A 22,661-nucleotide genomic window follows, 5' to 3' on the forward strand; every position below is an offset into this window, starting at 1 on the left:
ATGCTGCTCAAACCCGCCACTCCCCTCACCATCCTCCTCCTGATCGCATTTGCGCTTCTCCTCATCTCAGTCATCTCCACCCCTATCGTCAAAAGCATTGCGCTTGCGAGACATGATAATATTGATTATGGCGTATTCGGATACTGCAAAGGCGATGTGTGCACCAGCATTCATGTTGGTTACGCCGACGGTTCGTCGCCCTCTTCTTGTGCTTTCGATTTCAATCTCGTCAAGACCGCTAAACTCCTACATTAAACCGCAGCTGACTCTGGTTCAGATGATATTACTTCCGAAGACGGTACATTCAGCATTGCACCTGGTACCCGACGATCGCTCTCAGCCATTCTGATCGTCCATCCCGTCGCGGCCTTCCTCACACTTGTATGTCTATGTATGGCAGCAGCGGCTCATTTTCATGCACCGTCGCACTCGCCCCGCTATTTACTAGCCCTGTTGATTCTACTGCTTCCTACCCTTCTTGTGTCACTCCTCGCCTTCCTCGTCGATATTCTCTTGTTTGTACCGCACATGGCCTGGGCAGGATGGATTGTCTTAGTTGCGACCATTTTACTTGTCACTTGCGGCGTGGTCACATGTGCAATGCGTCGGACACTTGTGAGCCGCAAGGCTAGGAAGAAGCGGATCAATGAAAATGCTGAAATGAGCGGGGAGAACTTCTACAACCGCCAAAACGCAGCGACGGCGGCAGCGGCAGCGAACATGGATACAAAGGAACCTGTGATCACTGGGTCATCACCTTCATCTGAGACGGGCCCTACATTTGCTACTTTCCGTACGACTACACACGACAGTGATGACGACCGTACTCCACTGAACTCACGGACTGTTCAACCTGATCCTCCAATGCCCGATAGTCAGTTCACCCGCGTCCGGAGGGATATGGCGGCCTACAACTCCTCGCTTGACGATGCTGGTATCTCTGGTCCACAGGCTCCACCATCCGATCCTCGTTTGCGCAATCAGTATTCCGACGGCAGTGTTGGCTCGCGGAGAGGGCGCCCTCCGCCAGGGTTTGCCCGCGGACGAGGTGGTTATCCACCGCGCGGGGCTTATGGCCGTGGAGGGCCTTACAGAGGACCACCTCGAGGACCGCCTCCTCCGGGTGCAAACGGTGTCCCAATGGGTCCCATGCGCGGTGGACACCCCGGGATGATGGGACGAGGCTATCGAGGACCCCCTCCGGGTGAGTACATGCCCGGGCCCGCTCCTCGACCAACCCCGCCGCCTGAAGATGAGTACGGCTATCACCACCCACTGCCCGTCGCTCGACAACCGTCTCCTGGACCAATTGGAATGGCAGTATCTCCAGATCATGGTAGCCCAATCGGCCAGGCCATCGAAATGCAACCACAACCACGACGAATGGGCTCCCATGAATCGCATGAAGGGCACCTCGAACCTCAGCCACATGCGCTATCAGCAGATGGCTATCCTGAACCTATTAGTCCTTCAAGCCTCTATAGTCGGACAGCGTAAGCTGTGTATTCTCTCTAACTCTATCCTTCGATGCTAACAAATTTCAGATCATATGTTCCTCCACGTGCCGGTTGGGCTCCAGAAGAACCGCGGACCGGCCCCTCGCCCTCACCTGTCCATGCGTATGACGGGCCACGACAACATACTCGAACTCCTTCAGCGGACTATTTTGAAGATGCAGACCCTCGGTTTGCTACTACCAACGAGTCGGCGGCAGGCAACCCTCGGTTGCCGGCTGTCTTGACACCAGGTGCTACTGGTGAGAGGAAACCGATGGAAGATATGGCGGAAGGACCCAGCTCACCGACTACTAGCGAAGTAAGCCACTTTACATCAATATCTGAGCGGCCTATCAATCCCCGCTGGCGCCCACCTCCCGTTCCAGCTCAGCGGAAGCATGATGTTCTCCTAGAGAACAACCCCGACTTTGACCTGCGGGCTGGTACTGGGCGAGGAGGAGCTGCTGGTGTTGGTAGTCGCATGCCAGCTATGTCAATACCTCGAGATGCGGCAAGATACCCCATTTGAACATAATCTTAATCCTTTCGTCTACACCATGATGTGCTTGTCACAATCATCATGCCGGCCTTGCGTGGAGTTATGGAGTCTGTTATGGAGTCTGTCACTGGACTGTTTTCGTTGTGTTCATCACTTATTCTGTCATGCTTGCGCAGCATGACACTGCAAATAAGCGCCCCTGTCCGTTGCGTCGGTCCATGTATATGAAAAGTGGAAGATCCGGATGTACAATTGAACGGCTCTCTTGCTGTGATGTGGGCTTGATTGTCGTTAGTTATGATTGTTATGTTAGTTCGATAGCCATGATTGATTATGAGATTAGCAGTTGTCTTCATTTGCTGTATAATAGGGAAGACATGATTTCGAGTGTCCTGAGGTAAGTTCATATAAGCGCCATAGCAAGTTCGTCTTCAGGCTAGAAATGTCGCCAAGCGCGGTCATGTGAGTCTTGCTCTTCTCAAAGGGATCAATCACTTGGCCTGCATGCAGTGCTACTTCCAGCGCAGAAAAGCCTCTCGAGACGACTTCATTGCACTTGCCAATCAATAATCAGTCTACATTCTGTAGCGCACTCCATCACGCAGCATATCCGTAAACAAGGCAGGTGAAGGTTAGTTCGTTAACATCAGCCAACAGCCCAGAAACTTACCAGTACCACCAGTGGTCCTCTCGCTCCACGATCTATCACCTCCGCGGATACCAGCAACCTAATGGTGCACATAATACAATCAAGGCAGTGCCTGTGGATCTGTGATGCAAAATACGACGCCACGACCTGTATCTGGCATACAAATGATGATTGTCATGGCAATACGAGCTGATTGCGGCTGCCTGCTCCGTGACCTGTGCTTCACTTGAAAATAGCCTTCGTCAGCGCAAGCTCTGTTTGACACCCAAAAATGACTGGTCGACGAAGCGTTAAGCGATAAGAGATATAGCTACGGGAGGCCCCCATCTGTTCGATCCGGAGGGGTATTTGTCTGGGCTCACATTTACAACGAGAAGAATGTTCGCAGACGACACTGGAGAGAGACGCCAAGTAGTCTTGGACAAATGCCCAGCGTGGCTCAGCGGTAACTGAAATCAAGGTTTGCTGGATTTGGACATACCAAAAAGCCACTTACTGCTGGCTCCTAGCGGAAGCATGACGGGTGAGTCTGTTATGGTCTACTGTTGGATAGCTCTAGTGTTGATGATGTGGTGTCTGACGTCGAAAGGTCCTTATACGAGTACTATCCAGCCATCTCGCCGTGATGTGGCTTATCAAGGCATCTAACACGATGAAACTCTTCATGATTCGGTTCTAGCTCATCCATCCCGTTCCATCCCGCAGAGTATGGGGATCTACCCGGACTAGTGCGCCACCTGCCCAAATCCCACCACCGTTCGCAGTCAGTACTGGATAGTCGATACCAAATCACAAAGAGGGCCGGGAATTTAAGCTTGGCAGCTCCCGACCGACGGGTAGCATGAGCCTCTGCCGCCCAGCGGAACCGGATTGGCAGGCCTGCCAAGATGGTGCCAAGGTGGCGCGCGGCGGAGGATACGATACCTCCAAAGCCGAATACACTCAATCCCTGGATATTGTCGCCTGATGAGTCCGATGCGGTAATGCTATCCTGAACACTTCATGGGGCGTGTTTGTGTCGCATATTGGGCTGAAACTGAAACGTCTAGAGCGGCGGTGAAGACCAACCACGAGGATAATGCGAAACGTGCGTCGCTCCGATGAGAGTATCGACTCGAAGGTTAGGGAGAGTGACGATCCAACATCTTGGCGCGGAGACACACGGGGGGCTCGCCATGAATATGAAGATCCAGGCAGTGTCTGCCACATATAGATCCTACGTCCGGCACGTTGGATGCCCGAGTTAAGGAACTTTATCCATTAAGATTACCCAGCTCTACCACAGTCTCTTTGCAAAACCCTTAGTTAAATTATGCAGTCCTATCCTTCTGAAGATATTCAACCGGTCCCAGCAGCAAGAACAACAAACAGAGGACATCTCCATTTTGCCGAAGATAAGGGTGGACTCTGGTCCTCAGGCAATAGCACTAATGTCTCCCTCTCTGTTGGTCAGGCCGTAGAAGGAGGCCTTTATGCAACTATGACTCGGCACTTTAAAGCCGAGATTGACACGAGATACGCAGACATTGTTTTAATAGTCTGCGGGTTTGTCAGCGGGCTAGTTGACGGGCTGTCATTTAACGCATGGGGTAGCTTCTCAAGCATGCAGACAGGTACGCCATAGCAGTTGACTTGAGTCGCTGAGAGCGGCTTCTAATAGAAACTAGGGAATACCCTTTTCATCGCCCTCGGTGCTTCCGGCCAGCCTAGATATCCAGCTTACCTCTGGGCCAAGTCACTCATAGCCCTATGCACTTTCATCTCCAGCAACGTCATCTTCATCCAGGTAGCCAGAAGGCTGAGCCCTCGCCGTCGTTCCACCATGATCCTCTCATTCGCTACCCAGACCATCTGCCTCCTCGCTGCTGCCATCCTGGTTGAGGCCAAAGTGGTCTCTCCGAAGCCAGAAGATCCCCGGGCTCCGATTCAATGGATGCAGATCCTGCCCATTACCCTACTGGCCTTCCAGGCAGGTGGGCAGATCTGTGCGTCAAGGATTCTCGCATATGATGAGATTCCAACTGTAGTCCTTACCACCTTGCTGTGTGATCTACTGGTCGACCCGGATCTGCTGGCAAAGAGGAATGCAAAGAGAAACAGAAGGATTGGGGCCTTCCTGGCGCTGTTCTTGGGAGCGATGACTGCAGGTGGATTGTCCAAGGTTGCTACCATGGCAAGCAGTCTGTGGTTTGCCTTTGGCTTGAAGTTCACAATCACCCTTAGTTGGACCGTCTGGAGAGCTGAGGGCGGGAGTAAAGCTGGAGATATTGTTTGATCGGATCAACCTTACACCCTTATGACACGCGATGTTGAATTTTCCTACTATATTGCTCGTTCTTCATCTAGTATCAAGCTCGCTGTCCAAGGAAACTAAATTGTGACCATGTTCTTTCAATACCAATGCCATTTATTATATCTCCATCCACATCACCTTGTAGCCGTTAACCCATCTATATACCCTTCCATCCCCAATCCGAAGACATAACAAACCAACCCCATCATCAATCCCCTCCTCACATCCCCAAATACCACACTTACCCCCCCTCAACACAATGCAGTGCCATACACCCTATTCCCCCAAGGAAATACCCACCATCCCACTGCCCCCACTCCCAGATAATCAACATCAATCAGTCCAATCAGATATGATCCCCTCCATGATCAAGATGTAAAAGGAATCGCGAAAATCCACTCTTATAAGGCAACCAATAGCGACGCGTTGGGGGACGCGTTGGGAGGGTTAAGAGCCCTAGATGTGTATTTTATTCACTGTTAGGGAGGATGTTGTTCTGAGTGAGGGTTCAGGGTTTTTTTAATTGTGTGGGTGGATGAGATGGGTGGTTCTGTTGGAGGGGATGATTTAGGTAGTAGATGGTCAACAATGAAGAATGGTACTTACTAGTTCTGCGAATTTTGATCGACATACTAAATCTACAGCAGTGACCAACTCTATCTTATAAAGATTTGTATGGGGACGTCCACCTACATACTATCCCATTTAAAGTGCTTAGTATTGATCTGAAATATACTCATGCAGAAAAAAACACAAGATCTGCAGACCCACAACCATCTCCCACTTTCTACAAAATATCTACTATCTCTAGTGCATCAATAGTCTCTACCCATCAACCAAAATACAGTGAACCCAACACTAATAAACCATACACAGCCCGATTCTAACAAACCACAATTTGAGGCTAGTGAAACGCCAAGCCGGTGGAGTTCCATAGAAATTATCTTATATTCCAGAGTTGAAAAGGTGTGGAACACTAAGCAGACTGGAAACGACAGAATATGATAGGATAAGATAGTATTAGACCCAGCGGAAACCCTCCGCGTATCTACGTACCCCATCAACAAGGCTGAAAGGAGAAAAAGTAATATAACTACTTCCAAAGACCCTGCGCGGTGTAAGTCAGCACAGGATTTCTAGTGGTATATTATCAGATGGAAAACATCGGGAAATACATAATTAGATAGATCAAATCTAGTTATTCCATTTGATTAAACAAAATTATTTCACAAAATCTTGCAACCTAAAATGTGATTGTGAAATAACTTACTCAAAACTGCCGGGTTAGTCACCGCCACGTAAAGACGTACTAAAAATACCCCACGGCCCCAGCCACGAACTAAACCCAAAGCAGCAGGAATTTACAGGGCGACGCCAAGTAGAACGCGTAGTGCTGGTCGCATGTGTGTGAAACGAGGTTATTAAATATGCGCCGGTGCCTTGTCTTCATTCTTTTCTTTGAATATTTGTTTTCTTTTCGCATACAGCCTTATCAAACAGTCCAACTCAAACACCAACTCTCGTTAAGTTCATCGCAACCATGGCACCTCACTACATGGTCCTCGACCAACGGGCCATCGACCATCATATAATGAAGCGCGATCTCAGCGTTACACACGCCCAGGCAGTAACGTTGGGCGTGATGGCAGCATATGTGGTTGTTATTGCGCTGCTTTGGAATTTGCCGTATGTGCGGTGGTCGTTGTGGCCGTTCAAGGTAATACCTACCCCCTTTCAAACCAACCACCTACCCAGAAAATAATACTAATGAAGGGATAGATGCTAGTAATCGCCTTCCACGAATTCGGCCACGCCATAACAGCCTGCTGCACGGGCGGGCGCGTGAAATCCATCTCGCTCGATCCGCACGAAGGCGGCGTCACGCACATGCAAGGAGGAATGAGCGCCGTGACATTACCTGCTGGATACCTGGGGTCGTCGATTATCGGGTCGCTGTTAATCTTCGCGGGCTTCGATATCGTCGCGAGTAAAGTCGCTAGTATTGTTCTGGGGGTGTGCTTTTTGCTCACGCTTTGGTGGGCGAGGAGGGATTGGTTGACTATCATTACCATTTTGTTGGCCGTGGGGTTGTTGGTCGCTTGTTGGTTTATTGCCCATGGGGAGGCGTTGAAGTGGGTTGTGGTAGGCTCCCTTTCTTTCTTTTGGTCATTGGGGTGTTGGGGTGGGTTACTGACATGTGGGATATAGTTGTTCATTGGGGTGATGTCGGCGCTTTATAGTGTTTGGGATATTGTGAGTCTTTTCTTTGTTGTGTTCGGTGTGTGCGTTGATTGGGGTGGTGTGCTAACTGCGTTGTATAGTGCGACGACCTTATCCTTCGCAAAGTCAACACATCCGATGCTAGCCAGTTCGCCAAGAGATACGGAGGATCTTCGCAGTGCTGGGGTGTCATCTGGTCGTTCATTTCTCTTGCGTTCATTGCGATTGCAATCATTGCAGCCATTGCTGCGTTCCGTGAGTCATTCAGTGAGCAGGAGAAGGATTCGCAACATTTCATCCCGACGCGGTGATTGACTGAGTAGCCTGATTTACGTTTTCTGATGAGTTACGAAACGTGGAGTCATGATGGGTGATAGGTCTGAGGCGAGACTAAAGTTTCTCGGTTAATGTGATACCACTTTGTTTTTGTTTTGATCGTCTGCTGGCAGATAAAATGTATTACGATTCAAGTAACTCCGGACAAATGCTAGGATGGTGTCCATGACTAACAGACTCCGTACTACGGCGGGTTACCGAAAACGGCCTCCCGGGATGGCTGGTACGGAGTACTGCAACACCAAGTCGGCCCATCCGTTTGCAACATACCACCAGACCAGTGCAACCAGTCATTTGCTATCCACGATTCTGCGGACACTGGTTGACTCAGAAGAAATCATCCTCCTCTTCTTCTTCTTCCACTGGATCCCGCTTCAAACGGATTGTCATCATCTCTGTCCCCTCGGGAAGGTCCAGACTATTGCCCTCGCGATCGAAGTAAAGCCTCCAAAGACCCTTTACAGCCTTATCATCATCCAAACCCAGATCCTCGTACTCTTGCTCCCTCCGGACATCATCTGGCAATCGCACTGCCAGCCACCGCTCATTCCCCTCCAAAGTGACGTATTGTTCGTCTTCCGTCCAGTCGAACGGACCGCACACGTTCTCCTCGCTATCCTTCCTGTTTCCATAACTCAATTGCTTCGTCTCCTTGTCCAGATATACCCACCGCGCGAGGGGCGGCTCTTCCGGGCTCATTGAGATTAGACCGGCCGAGTTGTCTTGTCCGAAAGCTGGGTGTGTGTAGTACTGTCCGTTGAATGGGGCCATGCTGGGGCTTGGTTGTTTGATGATGTAAACCTAATACATTTAGCAACCTGTCACGCAAAAATCCCGAAACTGTATATGTCAATCGAACCTTATAGTCCTTGTCAAGATACACTTTAGCATTGTGGACCTGCTGTCTTTGCGTCGGCGATCCCGTGGTTTCCTCGCAAGTGGCTACCAGATGACATCGTCGTGATCGTGACTCGGCTCTGCGAGTTTCCTCCTGATCTCGAGCACCCTTCGTAGCTTCATTCAGCCCTATGATAGTGGGCACCAATGTTGACATCATGACTAATGAGAACACCATGTTGGGCAGCTTCGTTTCTGACAATTTGCTGGCTGTTCGAATAGACGTAAAGCTGCTATGCAAGTATCATAGACTTTTCTTAGGAGCAGGTCTAGTTCTGCTGCGACTTTCATATATTCTCGGTCACCCCGGTGAGGCCCGTCTGCGGAGCCCCTCACTGCATTCCATCTCCTCGGCAGTGCCGATGCGACGTTGGATGACATATTGAATGCCGCGTGTGCAACAAAGTTAGGGTGTGAATGAGTAGCAACTTCGCCGGATGCGGAAGACTTCTGCTGGAACCGGCATCATGCGGATATCCATTTCATAGGTGAATTTTTTAAGCCCACTGTGTCCATTACACCCACCATGTAATGCGGCGAGCCTAATCGCGGATAAAAGGGTCCTCCTGTAACTCTCAGAACATGGGTGACAGAGGTCCAGGAGACATTGCAATGTAAGTGTGAAGAATTCATGTCAAGGTAGACTTACCCTTTGCTCCCACTGTTTGTCGAGATCGTTCATGTTATGAATAGACTTAAAACATTTGGCTAACACATCTTCACAACCTTAAAGCGAACAACCACCTGGAACGTCAAGCCCAACAGAAACTTCGCCCTCCTCTCCAAAACCACCAAAACTCAACAAGCGACGGAAGTCGAAGAAGCTTTCGAGTCCACCATTGGAAAAAGTGGATTCACCAAAGGAAGACCAGCAAGGACCTGGAGAGAGCTCACCCACAGATCCAACAGCAGCCCCAGCCGATCAAGGGGGTGATCAAAGCAATTCTCAAGAACAACCGCAAGATACGGGATCAAAGATGACCGACGTAGGAGGAGATGTCGGCAACTTGACAAAGGGCGTCGGCGACAAGGCCGGCGGCGTCAAGGATACCGTCAAGGAGATTACCACTGGTGGTATGAACATGAACATCGACGATCCAGATTTGCAGTGGGAGACGCCGGAGAAGAGCGGTAGCTTGCAGATTCGAGTCCGACTCAATTTGCGTGCGAAGGTGCAGCTTAATCTCGATGCGAGAGTTAAGGGTGAGGTTGTTATCGGGCTTTTGTGAAATTGTTGGTCGGTTTCAATGCTATTGAAACGGACGTTAGCCTCATCCGCACGAAAGCCGTACATTACATAGTAATGAAATAATAATTGACTTACTGCTCCGTAGTTCCACTATGGGGTTGGATAAAATGCACGGATCATAGTATCTCACTGCTGTGGCTGGCAAGCTGGCGCAACAGTATTTCTGTAAACCTGTTTGTTCCAGTCAATTATAGCACGATGGCCGAAGTGTCGAGCGCCAAATCCCAGTTTCCAATCTGACTGAAGAAGTTATCGATATTGAGGTCACTGTCAAATCCAGAGGTAAATGGAAACGGTGTGCTGTTCGGCATTTGCTGTACTTCCATATCTAAAACTGCCAACTGGCCGTTTGTTGGGTCGATTATCTCATCCAAGATCCGGGACAAGATTCCATGGGCCCGTCTGCAAGATTCACCGTTGACTTCTCTTCGATTGATGCTTCTTTGAAGATTTGAGACAAACACAGCGAGGTTTTGTATAACTTCGGCTCGAGGAATCACCTTAATTTCCGGATTCGAAGTGTTGAATGAAGGATGCAGGTGCTTCAATAGGTCCACTGCCAGGATACTGGCTCCTGGTAGCCCGTAATAGAGCATCTTGGGAGAAATTCAGTTGTGTATCAAACAAAAAAGACTATTAGTAGCACTTACAGGCCAAGATATATCTCGCTGCATGTTGGATACCTGATCAGAGAGCGACACTACCTGCAAGACAGTATTCAGCAGTGACCTCGAAATCCTGTACAATGGCGCCCGCGTCCACTCCGTCTCGTTCAAAAGCTTTCGATGCAATAAGAAGCAGGTGTATTTTTGATCCATGTATGTAGTCATCACAACATATCGCTGAGGAGGAGGTATGTGCTGAGATCCAGTGATTTCGTCGTACTTGAGATCTTGTGGAATCTGATCCCATACAGCTTCCTGTCGAGCCAGTATGTCCCTATCGAGTTTTGATTAATAATTTAGAGCTTACCCGAAATCAAAGAGTACCCACCTTGCCAAAGCCTCATTTCCAATAGAGAGTCGCGTACCGAGACAAAGTCCAAGTATTTCCTCCCGGAACTGGCTGATAATTAGCTTTATCCGTCTCCAGGTTGCACCACGAAAGTGTCGATCCATATTCCAGCCGTTCGCATCGATATTGCCTAATGCATTATCTAGTTCGTCTCCCTCTAGCAACAGTATCTCGTCGTCGATATCAGCGGGCATGGTATTGGCGCAGTAGGATCCCGAAATTCTGGGCGGGCGGCCGAGGAATGTACTGATCGTTTTGTCCATTGAATATATCTGGGCTGCGTATCTCCTTCTCAACTCAACTTGGTAGAAAGGATAGGTTGCCTCGAGTCCGGAGTCCTCCTGGTGAAGTCCGAGAGCGAAGAACATGCTTGAGACATCGCCCATGCAGCGCCATAATTGGAAGCCTATACAATCAGTATATAGTCCCTACGAACCACTATCGAGTGTATCCGATGCCACTTACTCATGTCACCGTAGACCAGGTTCTTCAAGCAGGCATTCCCGTAAAGTAGCCATAGTGCTTGGGGGTTAACACAATTGTAATTGTTACAAACGGCCGTGCAATAATCGACACCTTCAGCGAGTCGATGAATGAAATCCGGCTTCTGGTCAGATCGTGATGTTTCTGGGGGTTTGCTTCGTTTATTGACGTCATATTTAAGTGACACTCCAAGGATGGCAAGGACGAAGCCAATGATCTCCCATCTGATATTAGGCCCAGTGAACAAGGTGTGATAGTCCTCCGCCGGCAGAGTTGTAAAGGCATCTAAAGGCTTGGCAGTGTTTGCGAACAGAGTCACAACAAGTTGCCTCAACCGATTGCCCCTAGACCTTTGCATAGTAACTTGTATCGATTCGACACAAGCCTTGATTAATGGATGCGGCACCATGCACGTATAGGAAAGCTCGAGGTATCTGCATATACTGTCTGCAAACCCTGGAAACTCGAACAGCACATTCAACACCTTAGTACCCTCCGAAATCTGTTTTTCTGTGTACTTCTCCTGATAATTTGGACAATCTACACCAGAAGAAAACTCCTGGGCGGAGAGCTGCCCCAGATAGCGACCAACAACATTTTGATCGTCACTGATAATTGCTGGGAAAGCTGTCGAGCCGAAGAATTGAGTTTCTGCGCGAGGAACGGTCCTAGCTGTTGATGATGAAGATATGCTCTCTCTCAGTGAGTCATCACGAGCGGACAGGGATCTCAGGCCCGAAGAGCCCAAGGGCCGCCATTTCGGCCGTCCAGACTTAGGCCTGTCGCGCGGTTTGGTCATCGGCGCAGGATGATAAACACAGCTATTTTCTTTCTGACGGACGACACATCTGTCGCAGACGGGAGTTTTGTGGTCGCAGCGAATCTTCGATATTCGACAAGGCTCGCACGAGCAAGGCTTTCCATTGCGTCTGGTTGAGACTGAGCGCCGAGAACTCATATTGAATACCTAAGTCAGAATGCCATGGATCCTCTTAAAAATGGAAGTATCATCAAATTACAGCACGAGCCAAGCAGTAGAGAGAAGGCTTCTTCCTTTGAACTGGAAATGATGATGCCAAGCTGCTGCAATTCAGGAGAGGTAAACGCACGAGCACAATCCGCATTGCTCCACAAGTAAGAAACAGGGTAAATTCACGGTCGCCAAATACAGTGGTGGATTCCAATTGATCACATGACAGTACCCCACTAGGTAGATAAGCCTTATTTTCAGGGACAGCAAACTGTAGTTAGGGCAATGGATGCTTGTCTTATAACAGAAAGTCCTATCCTGCAGTTTTTTCTACGTGTGAATCGGCGCATACCAGAGTACTCAAGTGCCAAGCATGAGGATGTTCGTCCCATCTGTCAGCTAGTAGATCGATTCATCGTCTCCAGCGGAAGATGTGGGGGTTACCCACCGTACGCATTAATATGGAGGAACAAGTATAAACCTTAGGACAATATCGTGATTAACCAAGAAGTCAGCAATTGGAAGTCCTTCTAAGCATTATCAGACTACATCTGTATGGCCGTTCTCTATTACAATGATTAAGGACTGGAGATACTGCTACGTAACAGTAATGTATATTTGGCCGGGGATGTTACATACAGTTTTACTCAGTACTCTGAAGAACAAATCAAGTAAGAAAACGTCACGTAACCATTTCCAGATAAATAAAATGGAGTACTTGATCAAGTAGATATGTATACAATAATCCGATGGAAGAGTTCTCGCCTTATCCACAGTGGCAGTTGCAAGTTTCTTCGGCACGTCGCCCGATTCTCAACAATTCAATGCAGCCCTCATCGCAATTTTCAACTTCTTGATGGCGTCGTCAGAAATCTGATAATGTACCACCAATCGCCCTTCTAATCGCTCTTTCTCATGCACCTTGAGTCCCAGCTCCTTTGCTACCCGTTGGAATGCTTTCTTGTCGACCTTGCCATCGTTGAGATTCATCCACATCATGTTCGTCTCCGTGGGTCTCATTAAAGACCCACCTAGACGTTCCCACATCATAGAAATATATTTTGCTCTCTCCTGACACCGTCTCAACTTGCCCCCTAAAAACACTTCTTTGAGTGCAACGCACATCGGCGCCGAAATGATCCCGGTTTGACGCAGTCCCCCACCGAAAAGCTTACGCATCCACCTCGCTCTTGTTATGAACTCCGCGTTCCCCACAATCACAGACCCGATGGGTGCACCCAGACCCTTGGTAAAACATAATGAAACGCTGTCGAAGCACTCGCAAAATTGACCAAGAGTACCTGCGCCCGCGACAACAGCCTCCCATAGCCTTGCACCGTCAAGGTGCATGTGTACTGGTGGATCTTGAAGTTTAGCCCATGCGGAAATATCTCGAATTTCGTCGAGGGGCATGATTGTTCCGAAAAGTGTGTTCTCGAGGCTTATAACGCGGGTGGGACAGTCATCTATGCACACAACATTAGCACACGTGTATCAACATGTGAGTCCACTCACAGATATCCTTCTTGAATATGAAGTGCTTTTTGATGTCTTCTAGCGTCAAATGATGGCCGTTTGCTGGAATGACACCCTGAATCAGAGCGCCACAAAGAGTCGCTGCTCCACCTGCCTCCATGTTGAGGATATGGCTGCGATGGTCTGCAAGGATGGAGTATGGTGGGGTGGTGAGAGCTGTCCGGAGTGCCACCTGATTGCTCATAGTGCCAGAATATGTGAGGAGCGCTCTTTCGTGGCCTGTCAATTGAGCCATCCACTCCTGGAAATAGTTAGTAGTTGGATCCTCCATCATCTCGTCGTCGAGAAGTGTTGTGTTGACGATAGATTCGAGCATGCTCATATTCGGGGAGGTAACAAAATCAGACCGGAAGTCGTATGCGGCTCGACCGGGTGTACTCCAGTTGTTCTGTGGGAGGCCGGTATCGTGAACCTCCACTGGGTGTTCAGTCTGGCGGACAATGGTCATGGCTGCGTATGGTGGGAATTATTGCCCAGTCAAAAGAACCCCTAGAGTTGTTTGAGAATTGTAGCGAGGATAATGAGGGTGTACATCGTCACTCATTTATTATGCCGCTGCCGGGCAAAGTACGTGTCGGCTTTTTATCTTTTCGCACCAGTTTAGAGCTATTTCTTCCCGAAAGCTTCACCATAATCACGTCAGAGCCCTTAGGCCGTTTTCTATGCATGTAAGAAAAGTGACGCGTCAGATAAGAAATAATTCTGCATGTAAGAAACAGCTATGCACGTAAGAAGATCTGCGGCGTTGAAGCGGGACTGGAAGTAGCTATTTAGGTCTTCCTCCGCTGCAAGGTCATACATGGCGCATCAAGGTTTGATACAATGGCCTAATATGGCTAAGCCGTGGTAAGGCACCATGCACATGTCCATAAGAGTCCGATGCGGTGCGAGCAAACCACCTTGGCCTCAGGTGAATGTCTGACAGAGTCTGGGGTTTCCGATGTCTCCATGGAGTAATAACCACACGCACGGAGTAAACTGGAAAGTCACCAGCTCCCCCACATTATGCTATGGCCAATAATCGGAACGCTGAAACTCTAAGGGGGTTGGTAAGGCGATGTCATAGTACAACGGCGAGCGAGATATCGCACATGAGAGAGGGGTAATAGCAGTGGGGACATATATAGGGGTCGCCTGAGCAGTCAATCCTGAGGGCATATGTCACCGTTCGAAACAACGAAAGCTCCGTCCTCTGCCAATTTCACATGCTAAGCACAATGTCATCTCATCGGAAGGATAACATCGGCGAACTCATCGAATTCGCTCGTTCCCATTCCCCGTTTTACCAACGCGTTCTTGAACATGTTCCGGCAGGCGCCAAAAGTGTGACTGACCTTCCTGTCATCGACCCCGACGAATACTGGAAGGCGAACACGTCCAATCCCAATGGGGTAATGACTCGGCCTCTGATTGACGGCACAGTCATGCGCAGTGGCGGTTCCACTGGCACTCCCAAGCAAGTTGTCATGACCAAACAAGAGCTGTCAACTCATGGCAAAGTCACCGCCAATGCGATGGCTCATGGCTGTGGCTTCCTCCCTGGCGACCGTGTGGCAAACATGTCCTTCCACGGCTCTCTGTATGGAAGTTTCATGCTCTTGAATACAGCGCTACTCGAACTTCCTATACCAATTGTGCACTTGCCTATTAGCGGAAACGAATCCATTGAGATGATGGCCCACTATATGAAGAAATTTGATGCTACTGTCCTCATTGCTAACGTTTCAACCACGCGTCGTCTGGCGGAATACTTCACTTCCGTTAGCGAGACTCTTCCCAGTCTTCGGCTGATCTTGTACACGGGCGAATGCTTTACCAAGGAGCTCCGTCCAGTTTACCGTGCAGCCTTCCCGAACGCCACCATTTATGTCCGCGAGTACGGCGGTATCGATTTTGGACACGTGGGCATTCCAGCACAGCCCTTCAAGAATGAAGATGACGACATTAAGCCCATCTACAAAGTCTTGGCGCCTTTAGTTGTCTTTGAAATCTTGGACGAGGATGGCAATCCAATCATTACACCCGGAGTCAGGGGAAACGTGGTCATCACTGGCTTGCTGAAGAGGCAGCAACCATTGCTTCGCTACCCTGTTGGTGATATTGCTTCTTGGGTTGACTACGATGCGGAAACATTCTACATCCACGGACGTGATGCTGTCAGCATCAAGATCGCTACTACACATCTACCTGTCGCCTATCTTAGAGAATTGATCGTGAGGGTCCTTGGTCAAGGGAAGGCCTCAGGAAGCCAGTTCGTTGTGCGGCTTCTGAGAGAGACCCACGAGCAGGCGCTTGTCTTGAGGATTGTCGCGCCAGAGCCAGACAACGCATCCGTCATAGCGAATGCGTTTGAAGAAATCTTGTGCGAGGAGAGCCCTACCTGGAAGAAAAACCGGAAAGTGAAGAACATTGCGCCGTTGCAGATTGAATGGATCGAGGGCAGGGATCTGATTACGAATGCCGGCAGCGGGAAGTTACGCGACATTGTTGATGAGCGGTTTTCGAATGGAGTATGAAACGTCTACGTATAATTGTCATACTTTGCCAAGGCTGAGGGAAGTAGACCTATAACATAGCAAAATATATCAATCAACAACTGTAGCGTTGCCAAAAGTACCCGTAGGGGATTCCTCTCTTCAGCACTCTATCGACTATAGGCTAGAATAGGCTAATAAATTATAGTGTCGCAGACCCTTGTTTCGGACGGACTAGCACCTCAACTCAAACCTTCCCACGTAGGACGGCTATGAAATGCAAATGTCCCCGTTGCTGTTGCCGAAGGTTGGATCAAGCAATGTCCGAAACCTTTTAGCCAGTGCTTGTTTACTCTGCTCAGTATGGACCCTTAGTCCACAGTAGCCTAGACACTTGCTAACAAAAGCCACATAATCATTTCCCTATACTCCTCCCCCGCTCCTGCCGCTTTTGTCTGGCCCCCATCCTGAATCCTCTTTCCTCATGTCGAATTACCCGGAGAATCCTTTAGTTTTGTTATTTCAGCTCATGTGGGCGATCATCACACCAAACTCCAATTGTGATGCGACTCCAAATACCTGCCTTGCATGGGCAAAGCAAGTGGCAAACTCTCATTCAGATGACCCCTAATGTGCCCAGAAAATCATCAGCACAAATCTGGATCTCTTCAGATGAGATAAAATGGCGCGATTTTAGCGGCGGGTTGGACCGACGGATTAATATAGCAACGAGCCTGTCCGCCGATAATGATTAATACGACCGAATTACTCAAATGGCGACCATGGACCGGCTGCATCATGCAAGGGTCGTATGAAGCGGAGGAGCAGGGTCATCTTGCTTAGGCACGTGCTGCGGGAAGTCCCAGGAGCACTAGGTATTTCCCTGTTGGTAGGAATAATCCGAAGTCTAGATTCACCAAAACTGGGCTAATATAGACTAGGTCTAGTCGAACGTTCCTCCGCTGCAATTTGCACTAACGAGAAGGGTCCTGCTTTGATAGATAGTACTTTATCAGGATCAACCGGGCAGACGGCAAGACTGCCAAGCGGCTGACGCGATCTTCTCAGCAAGGCGCTCAGACTTGCCCACCATCACCAGAATGAGTACGCAAATAGACGTACAGGATACTGATCTTGCGGCGGGTGGGGGGGGGGGGGGGGGGCTTTTTCATGTCGCTACTGTGTCCTGGCTGTCCAGACCGCTCTAGTATTGGCTGATCTATCCGGGAAAGGGATCTGGGCAAACAACTGGAATGCCCCCCAGTTTCGAGTTGCGCCAATCAAGGCAGCTTTCTCATAGTACTTGAGAAAACGTGCGAGAACCTCTCCCCGGTATTGCTAGGAGATAGAGATATCGAGATTCTCATTACCCACCTGCATTTATAATGGTATGTGGCTCCTTATTGAGATGGCTCTTATCGCCTCACCTTGGTCTTTCCTGCTTTATGCTCGTCACTCTTTTGGGAATAACTACTAAATGTTTGTCGGGGCTTCAGCCAATTTTGGATTCTAAGTGTTGCTTTTGTTGGGTGGGATATTAGTTGGCTGATGGGTGTTCTGAATTTAGGGTAGACTTCGGCTTAATCCATTGCCGTCAATTGTTCAAGCCAAATCGTGGTATGGGTATATTTCATGGAGGCATATTCGCCGCTCAACGTGGTTACAGACTGACCGGCTTTATCTGAGCTTTCACAGGATGTGCGGGCGCAGAATGTGCTTTTTGTTTCACAGTGTATGGTATTGTAGACGAAACCACCCTCGATTGTGTTCATATCCAGCAATCATGACGCGCACGCCCTCCAAAAGAATTGGGGTTATTTTCCCAGCTCTAATAGGATCTACAATATCCAATACGCTAGTATGATTACGCCAAGAAGAGCAGGTTATACACCAGCTGCGTCGAGTATTTATTTCTGGGTGCTACTGCTTAGGAAGGCTAATATGTAAGCTATATCGAGTCATCACGACTATCAGCAAGGCTGTACTTACCTTTTGCAATCAACCATATAGTCTCAAAGCTCAATAATAGCTTGCAGATTTGACTTCTCTACCCCTTCAATTCTACGATGGACTCTTTCCTGGACCCCAATATGACAGAGATCAGATTACAGCCATGTCCATCACAACGAAAAAGAATCCAAAACCGCATGGCGCAGCGGAAATTTCGTGAGTCAATACCAATTCTTCCAACTATCAAGGTTCCAACCCAATAACTTTGTATCACTCTATAGGCGAAAAAGCTAAAGCCCAGAAACAATCACATCCTCCAGACAATCAAGCCAATACTATTGGCAATGGAAAAAGCCACGATGCACCGCCCAATCTGCCGTCACGGATAACGGACCCTGAGCCCCACGATAACGGGTATGCATACTTGACATCGGGGAAACATGTTGGACTTTTGTCTGCAGTCACCTGCAGTTTTCCAGGCCTCCTGGCAGACAATGTACAAGAGTCCAATCACAATATATGGGAAGATGTTATCTTCACACCACCGGAAAGTATCGAACAATCACCATATGACTTGCAGACATCAAGTCTTGAAGAGCAATTTTTCAAGTTCGTATAGCTTCTTCCTAAACAGAATCGTGCATATATCGTTCATTATCAGATAGCTTACTACCCTTGGGCCAAAATATAGGCCTTGTTCTCCTACCGGAGCGGACTGCAGTATCCTTGACCCCAATTTGGCGTTCTTCGGTAAACCACAAGACCAACAGAAAGGGCAACGTCCAGAGGAGAGGCATAGATGCAGACCTACAACTAATACCTGTCATTGTGATCGTGTTGGTATACTCTTGATTAATACATAACTTCTGGGACTAACCACCCCATCAAGGGACATCCTAATCCACCGAAGCACGCCCACAGAATCGTTCAGTACCAAAGAGCAAAGCTATTATACCAGACCGAACAGCTTCTCGAGAAAGTTGAGTCTCTATACGATGTCGGCATCTCGCTTGGTGTTTTGGTAGACAACAACCACCTCCGGGATCTTATTAGGAGAGCGATAGAAGGATTTCGTTCCCAGCGGGGTTTGGAAACGTACAATCGTGCTGAGGAACACCTTGGGGCGCAATAGATCAGGGGCTTCTACAGTATATGGATAATTTCAATGATAATTTTCTGGATTTGTCTCAATCGTCCTACTTAGGGGGATAGTTTCTCCTGATTGATTCTTAATTCTCAGATACACTATCCCGAATCTTCGTAATAGAAACCAATGGGATTTGGAGCAAGAGGTTGGCACTTTCTAAGCTACCTGAATTATCCTACTTTCTCCGGTGACATCTCAAATACGCCAAGATCTTTTTGACTGCAATATGAGATAGCATTTCTCAGGTTTGCCTCCAGAGGGGTTTCGAATCCAGTTTCCCAAGCGTGTCGGGGCCTTCCAAAGGCATCACCTCTGGTACCTTTTGGATTATCTTTACTGGAAATGGGGTCCAGGACCTTAAAGCAAGCGGAACCACCTTCCAAGCAATGATGTGTCCATATTAGTTATTACTTAGTGATTCATTGGGCATTGGTGGGGTTTGCTCAAGGAATAAAACCAACCTGATCGGGATGAAAGTGTGGATGTTGAACTCCGACCATGCAATTTCATTCCGACGGAGTAAATCGATGCTCGGAGTTCATTACCCACGAACGATCAACAATGATATTGCCAGATCTACTTTTCATTCCGTCTTATTCTGCACATTAAATTTAGGGATTTACTTGAATGCTAGATATCGAAATATCACTGGAACAAAGATACCTTGCTCACGCTAACTTGTTCGATCAACGTCCATTTCCGTCTTCATTTACCCAGCTCCCGTCGGATGTTTTTCAGGATTTAGACGGAGAGCCGAGCGTGCAAGGAATAGATAAAAATGGGCCAAGATGAAGAAATTATCAAGCGGGAAGAGTGTGCGAGTGATGGCGGTGCCGATGATAAACTTGTGAGTGCGCCAAAAACTCTGCCCAAATTAAAAATATTATACTAACGACTATAAGGTCACCTGGGACGGGCCTGATGACCCAGAAAACCCGAAGAATTGGTCTACTCGTCGGAAGTGGCTAGCAGTGATCTCAATCTCTGGCTTCGTTCTGATGAGTCCGCTTCCAACTACTATTGTCTCTCCGGCGATAGACACCATTGCTGAAGAACTCGATGTCACAGTGACAGTTCAAAAGCCTATGGTTATGTCCATATTTCTCCTTGGCTATGCCATTGGGCCCATGTTCATTAGTCCCTTGTCTGAGATCTGGGGACGAACACGGGTACTACAGTCATTCAACTTTGTGTTTCTGGTCTTCAATACTGCGTGCGGTGTGGCAAGGAGTATTGAGCAATTACTTGCCTTTCGGTTCTTTGCTGGACTGTTTGGAAGTTGTACTGTTGGTGTAGGTTACCAATTGCCCAAAGTATTTGTTTTATGTTGATGCTTAGCTTCAAGTATAGATCGGAGCTGGAACTCTCGGAGATCTGTTCCACGCCAAAGATCGCGGTAAGGCCATGGCAATCTACAGCATTTTCCCTCTTATGGGACAAGTCCTGGGCCCTATTGCTGGGGGCTTTTTGACAGAGCGCACGTCATGGCGTTGGGCGTTCTACGCCACGTCCATCATAGATGGCTGCGTCCAGCTCTTCGGCCTCCTCTTTCTGGACGAGTCATACACGCCCGTTCTTCTACGAAGGAAAAGGGACCGCCTTATAAAAAAAGGAGCCACAGGCCTCTATACAGAACACGACTTTCCAAGGGACTCTAAGCTTGAATTGATACGGACAATCATGATCCGCCCAATCAAGCTCCTCTCAACGCAACCCATAGTGCAAGTCATGGCACTGTATCAAGGCTATCTCTACGGTAACATCTACATTCTCTATTCCTCCATCGCAGTCCTCTGGACAACCCGTTACCACGAGAAGCTAGACATAGCATCACTCCACTACCTCGCACTGGGCCTAGGAACAGCCTTCGCAGCGGAAGTAGCAACCCACATCAACGACCGCATATTCCGCATTCTAACTAAGCGGAACGGCGGCAAAGGTCTACCTGAGTTCCGCATACCTATCATGATACCAGCCACCGTTGTCCTGTCTATCGGGCTGTTCTGGTACGGGTGGAGTGCGGAAGCCCGTATGTTCTGGCTGATGCCGGATATTGGCATTGCGCTGTTTGCGGCTGCTGCGTACATCTGCACGGTCTCGAATAATATCTACGTGGTGGATACGTATGGGCGGTACTCTGCTAGTGCTCTTGCTGCGACGTCGATGCTCCGGTGTCTGGCAGGATTTGTGTTTCCGTTGTTTTCTCCATATGCGTGAGTATTTCCTCCCTGCAAGTAGAGTGGCGTAGCTGACAAGGTCATAGATATGAACGGATAGGATATGGCTGGACTTCAAGCATACTGGGTATCATTGCATTGTGCATAGGCCTGACGGGTGTTATTTTCATTTGGAAGTTTGGGCATGTTCTAAGGAAGAAAAGCCCTTATTGTGCTAGTCGTGATGTTGATGATTGTTGACAGTTCGATGAAGCCGGTTGTATTGATTCTACTCCAATAAGTTGGGGTCAATGGGACAGCCTTCTAGAGTAGTTTCAACAGTGGTCTATTAATAAAGCATTCTAGTCAGACGTTATAGAATAGAGATCTCGCTTGCAGCTCCTAACCCCAGCATATGCGAACATAATCATTCTTCTGCAGCAGACGATTTAGTCTCCGGCGCATCAGTTCCCTGGGTCCAGCCCAAAAAAAATTCTGGCGGTGCCCATACCGCCAACCATACAACAAACTCTCCATCAATCTAACAAACAAATCGAACCAATCCTTCCAACTACCCAATCCGCTGCTTGCGTCTCACCCAAACCTCCTTCTCATCACCCCCACCCTCCTTCGGATCAGGCAGATCCCGCAACTGCACCTCCCAAACCTTGAGCTTGTAATTGCCCCGATCCGCCTGCCCAGAGAAAAGATCAAACGACCAATCATGCTTAGGGCACGTTATCCCCGCACTCAGCGTGATTCCAAAATCCTCAATGTCAAACAGGCTTCCCTGCGACAGTGGGAATGAGGAATGCGGACATTGCTATACCCAATCAGCTTTTTACACCAATTACCGTGCCAATGATGGCTAATTAGCTAATTCGTGTGACTTACATGATCAATAGCATGAACCTTGCCTTTATACTTGAACACAAGAACCTGATCCTTCAAATCCTCAAGCGGGCCATCAATCTCCGCTTCAACCGGGACGGAACTTGCACCCGGAATGGGTGTCTTCGGGATCGTAAAAGCCTTGCATTGCGATGTTACCCGGCAGTCGCCATTATTTTCTGGGGAGTCTACATCCGGGAAGTCCGAGGTTAGACCGATGCGCTGCCAGCCGCCTTTTCCTCCGCTTGATTGGGATCGGGAGAAAAAGGTGAACATGGTTGGTTGGTTGGGTGGCTTGTTTGGGTATTTAGTGTGGAATATATTGCATGGAAGGAAGGGGAAATTTGATGTGCTGCATGGATTGGATCAGATCAGATATCGGAACGCAGCTCACCTGGCGG

General features: G+C 48.7%; 12 protein-coding genes across 12 annotated transcripts; 7 read left to right on the plus strand and 5 right to left on the minus strand.

Annotated features, from left to right (window-relative positions):
* On the plus strand, nt 1–2,025 carry BO83DRAFT_429115 (putative pH signal transduction protein PalI; the record flags this gene model as incomplete). The annotated part of the gene is made up of 3 exons (XM_025535438.1): nt 1–190; nt 278–1,493; nt 1,545–2,025. The coding sequence occupies 3 exons, from the start codon at nt 1–3 to the stop codon at nt 2,023–2,025; spliced, it is 1,887 nt and encodes a 628-aa protein (XP_025385885.1).
* Nucleotides 2,026–3,956: 1,931 nt separating this feature from the next.
* On the plus strand, nt 3,957–4,919 carry BO83DRAFT_390792 (YoaK family protein; the record flags this gene model as incomplete). Its single annotated transcript, XM_025532876.1, has 2 exons — nt 3,957–4,257; nt 4,312–4,919. The coding sequence occupies 2 exons, from the start codon at nt 3,957–3,959 to the stop codon at nt 4,917–4,919; spliced, it is 909 nt and encodes a 302-aa protein (XP_025385886.1).
* Nucleotides 4,920–5,705: 786 nt separating this feature from the next.
* BO83DRAFT_88271 (uncharacterized protein) lies at nt 5,706–6,159 on the minus strand. The gene has a single exon (XM_025537677.1). The coding sequence runs from the start codon at nt 5,996–5,998 to the stop codon at nt 5,753–5,755; it is 246 nt and encodes an 81-aa protein (XP_025385887.1). The 5' UTR covers nt 5,999–6,159; the 3' UTR covers nt 5,706–5,752.
* A 318-nt stretch (nt 6,160–6,477) lies between these two features.
* Nucleotides 6,478–7,468, plus strand: BO83DRAFT_317766 (M50 family metallopeptidase; the record flags this gene model as incomplete). Its single annotated transcript, XM_025527717.1, has 4 exons — nt 6,478–6,654; nt 6,717–7,079; nt 7,146–7,190; nt 7,259–7,468. 4 exons carry the CDS (start codon nt 6,478–6,480, stop codon nt 7,466–7,468), a joined length of 795 nt encoding a protein of 264 aa, XP_025385888.1.
* Nucleotides 7,469–7,486: 18 nt separating this feature from the next.
* Nucleotides 7,487–8,926, minus strand: BO83DRAFT_88320 (uncharacterized protein). Its single transcript, XM_025537678.1, has 2 exons — nt 8,353–8,926; nt 7,487–8,294 (listed from the first exon to the last, which is right to left on the minus strand). Exons 1-2 carry the CDS (start codon nt 8,566–8,568, stop codon nt 7,821–7,823), a joined length of 690 nt encoding a protein of 229 aa, XP_025385889.1. The 5' UTR covers nt 8,569–8,926; the 3' UTR covers nt 7,487–7,820.
* A 46-nt stretch (nt 8,927–8,972) lies between these two features.
* Nucleotides 8,973–9,619, plus strand: BO83DRAFT_418854 (uncharacterized protein; the record flags this gene model as incomplete). Its single annotated transcript, XM_025534847.1, has 2 exons — nt 8,973–9,004; nt 9,124–9,619. 2 exons carry the CDS (start codon nt 8,973–8,975, stop codon nt 9,617–9,619), a joined length of 528 nt encoding a protein of 175 aa, XP_025385890.1.
* A 208-nt stretch (nt 9,620–9,827) lies between these two features.
* BO83DRAFT_429120 (fungal specific transcription factor domain-containing protein) lies at nt 9,828–11,935 on the minus strand (the record flags this gene model as incomplete). Its single annotated transcript, XM_025535439.1, has 4 exons — nt 9,828–10,235; nt 10,290–10,578; nt 10,633–11,059; nt 11,119–11,935. The coding sequence occupies 4 exons, from the start codon at nt 11,933–11,935 to the stop codon at nt 9,828–9,830; spliced, it is 1,941 nt and encodes a 646-aa protein (XP_025385891.1).
* An 897-nt stretch (nt 11,936–12,832) lies between these two features.
* BO83DRAFT_342178 (l-allo-threonine aldolase) lies at nt 12,833–14,204 on the minus strand. The gene is made up of 2 exons (XM_025528647.1): nt 13,622–14,204; nt 12,833–13,572 (listed from the first exon to the last, which is right to left on the minus strand). Exons 1-2 carry the CDS (start codon nt 14,088–14,090, stop codon nt 12,920–12,922), a joined length of 1,122 nt encoding a protein of 373 aa, XP_025385892.1. The 5' UTR covers nt 14,091–14,204; the 3' UTR covers nt 12,833–12,919.
* A 613-nt stretch (nt 14,205–14,817) lies between these two features.
* On the plus strand, nt 14,818–16,216 carry BO83DRAFT_88379 (AMP-dependent synthetase/ligase). The gene has a single exon (XM_025537679.1). It carries the CDS (start codon nt 14,848–14,850, stop codon nt 16,156–16,158), a length of 1,311 nt encoding a protein of 436 aa, XP_025385893.1. The 5' UTR covers nt 14,818–14,847; the 3' UTR covers nt 16,159–16,216.
* A 1,786-nt stretch (nt 16,217–18,002) lies between these two features.
* On the plus strand, nt 18,003–18,992 carry BO83DRAFT_88401 (bZIP transcription factor). Its single transcript, XM_025537680.1, has 4 exons — nt 18,003–18,059; nt 18,127–18,282; nt 18,348–18,675; nt 18,758–18,992. Exons 2-4 carry the CDS (start codon nt 18,183–18,185, stop codon nt 18,927–18,929), a joined length of 600 nt encoding a protein of 199 aa, XP_025385894.1. The 5' UTR covers nt 18,003–18,059; nt 18,127–18,182; the 3' UTR covers nt 18,930–18,992.
* Nucleotides 18,993–19,991: 999 nt separating this feature from the next.
* BO83DRAFT_450273 (MFS transporter) lies at nt 19,992–21,630 on the plus strand (the record flags this gene model as incomplete). The annotated part of the gene is made up of 4 exons (XM_025536795.1): nt 19,992–20,060; nt 20,116–20,499; nt 20,564–21,426; nt 21,477–21,630. 4 exons carry the CDS (start codon nt 19,992–19,994, stop codon nt 21,628–21,630), a joined length of 1,470 nt encoding a protein of 489 aa, XP_025385895.1.
* Nucleotides 21,631–21,717: 87 nt separating this feature from the next.
* Nucleotides 21,718–22,613, minus strand: BO83DRAFT_380168 (Rieske (2Fe-2S) protein). The gene is made up of 2 exons (XM_025531686.1): nt 22,264–22,613; nt 21,718–22,192 (listed from the first exon to the last, which is right to left on the minus strand). The coding sequence occupies exons 1-2, from the start codon at nt 22,534–22,536 to the stop codon at nt 21,941–21,943; spliced, it is 525 nt and encodes a 174-aa protein (XP_025385896.1). The 5' UTR covers nt 22,537–22,613; the 3' UTR covers nt 21,718–21,940.
* Nucleotides 22,614–22,661: the final 48 nt, after the last annotated feature.

Source organism: Aspergillus eucalypticola, assembly GCF_003184535.1.
Source record: "Aspergillus eucalypticola CBS 122712 chromosome Unknown BO83scaffold_20, whole genome shotgun sequence".
In the NCBI taxonomy this organism is placed as follows: domain Eukaryota; kingdom Fungi; phylum Ascomycota; class Eurotiomycetes; order Eurotiales; family Aspergillaceae; genus Aspergillus; species Aspergillus eucalypticola.

What these genes read in the sequence shown, in the direction of transcription:
- BO83DRAFT_88379 (XM_025537679.1), top strand. Translation starts at nt 14,848, where the DNA reads ATGCTAAGCACAATGTCATCTCATCGGAAGGATAACATCGGCGAACTC.
- BO83DRAFT_380168 (XM_025531686.1), bottom strand. Translation starts at nt 22,536, where the DNA reads ATGTTCACCTTTTTCTCCCGATCCCAATCAAGCGGAGGAAAAGGCGGC. An exon ending in AGGTTCATGCTATTGATCAT is followed by an intron (nt 22,193 to 22,263) that starts GTAAGTCACACG and finishes GATTGGGTATAG; the next exon opens with CAATGTCCGCATTCCTCATT.
- BO83DRAFT_342178 (XM_025528647.1), bottom strand. Translation starts at nt 14,090, where the DNA reads ATGACCATTGTCCGCCAGACTGAACACCCAGTGGAGGTTCACGATACC. An exon ending in CATATTCAAGAAGGATATCT is followed by an intron (nt 13,573 to 13,621) that starts GTGAGTGGACTC and finishes TTGTGTGCATAG; the next exon opens with ATGACTGTCCCACCCGCGTT.
- BO83DRAFT_88320 (XM_025537678.1), bottom strand. Translation starts at nt 8,568, where the DNA reads ATGGTGTTCTCATTAGTCATGATGTCAACATTGGTGCCCACTATCATA. An exon ending in ATCTTGACAAGGACTATAAG is followed by an intron (nt 8,295 to 8,352) that starts GTTCGATTGACA and finishes TAAATGTATTAG; the next exon opens with GTTTACATCATCAAACAACC.
- BO83DRAFT_88271 (XM_025537677.1), bottom strand. Translation starts at nt 5,998, where the DNA reads ATGGGGTACGTAGATACGCGGAGGGTTTCCGCTGGGTCTAATACTATC.
- BO83DRAFT_88401 (XM_025537680.1), top strand. Translation starts at nt 18,183, where the DNA reads ATGGACTCTTTCCTGGACCCCAATATGACAGAGATCAGATTACAGCCA. An exon ending in CATGGCGCAGCGGAAATTTC is followed by an intron (nt 18,283 to 18,347) that starts GTGAGTCAATAC and finishes ATCACTCTATAG; the next exon opens with GCGAAAAAGCTAAAGCCCAG. An exon ending in CTTGAAGAGCAATTTTTCAA is followed by an intron (nt 18,676 to 18,757) that starts GTTCGTATAGCT and finishes GCCAAAATATAG; the next exon opens with GCCTTGTTCTCCTACCGGAG.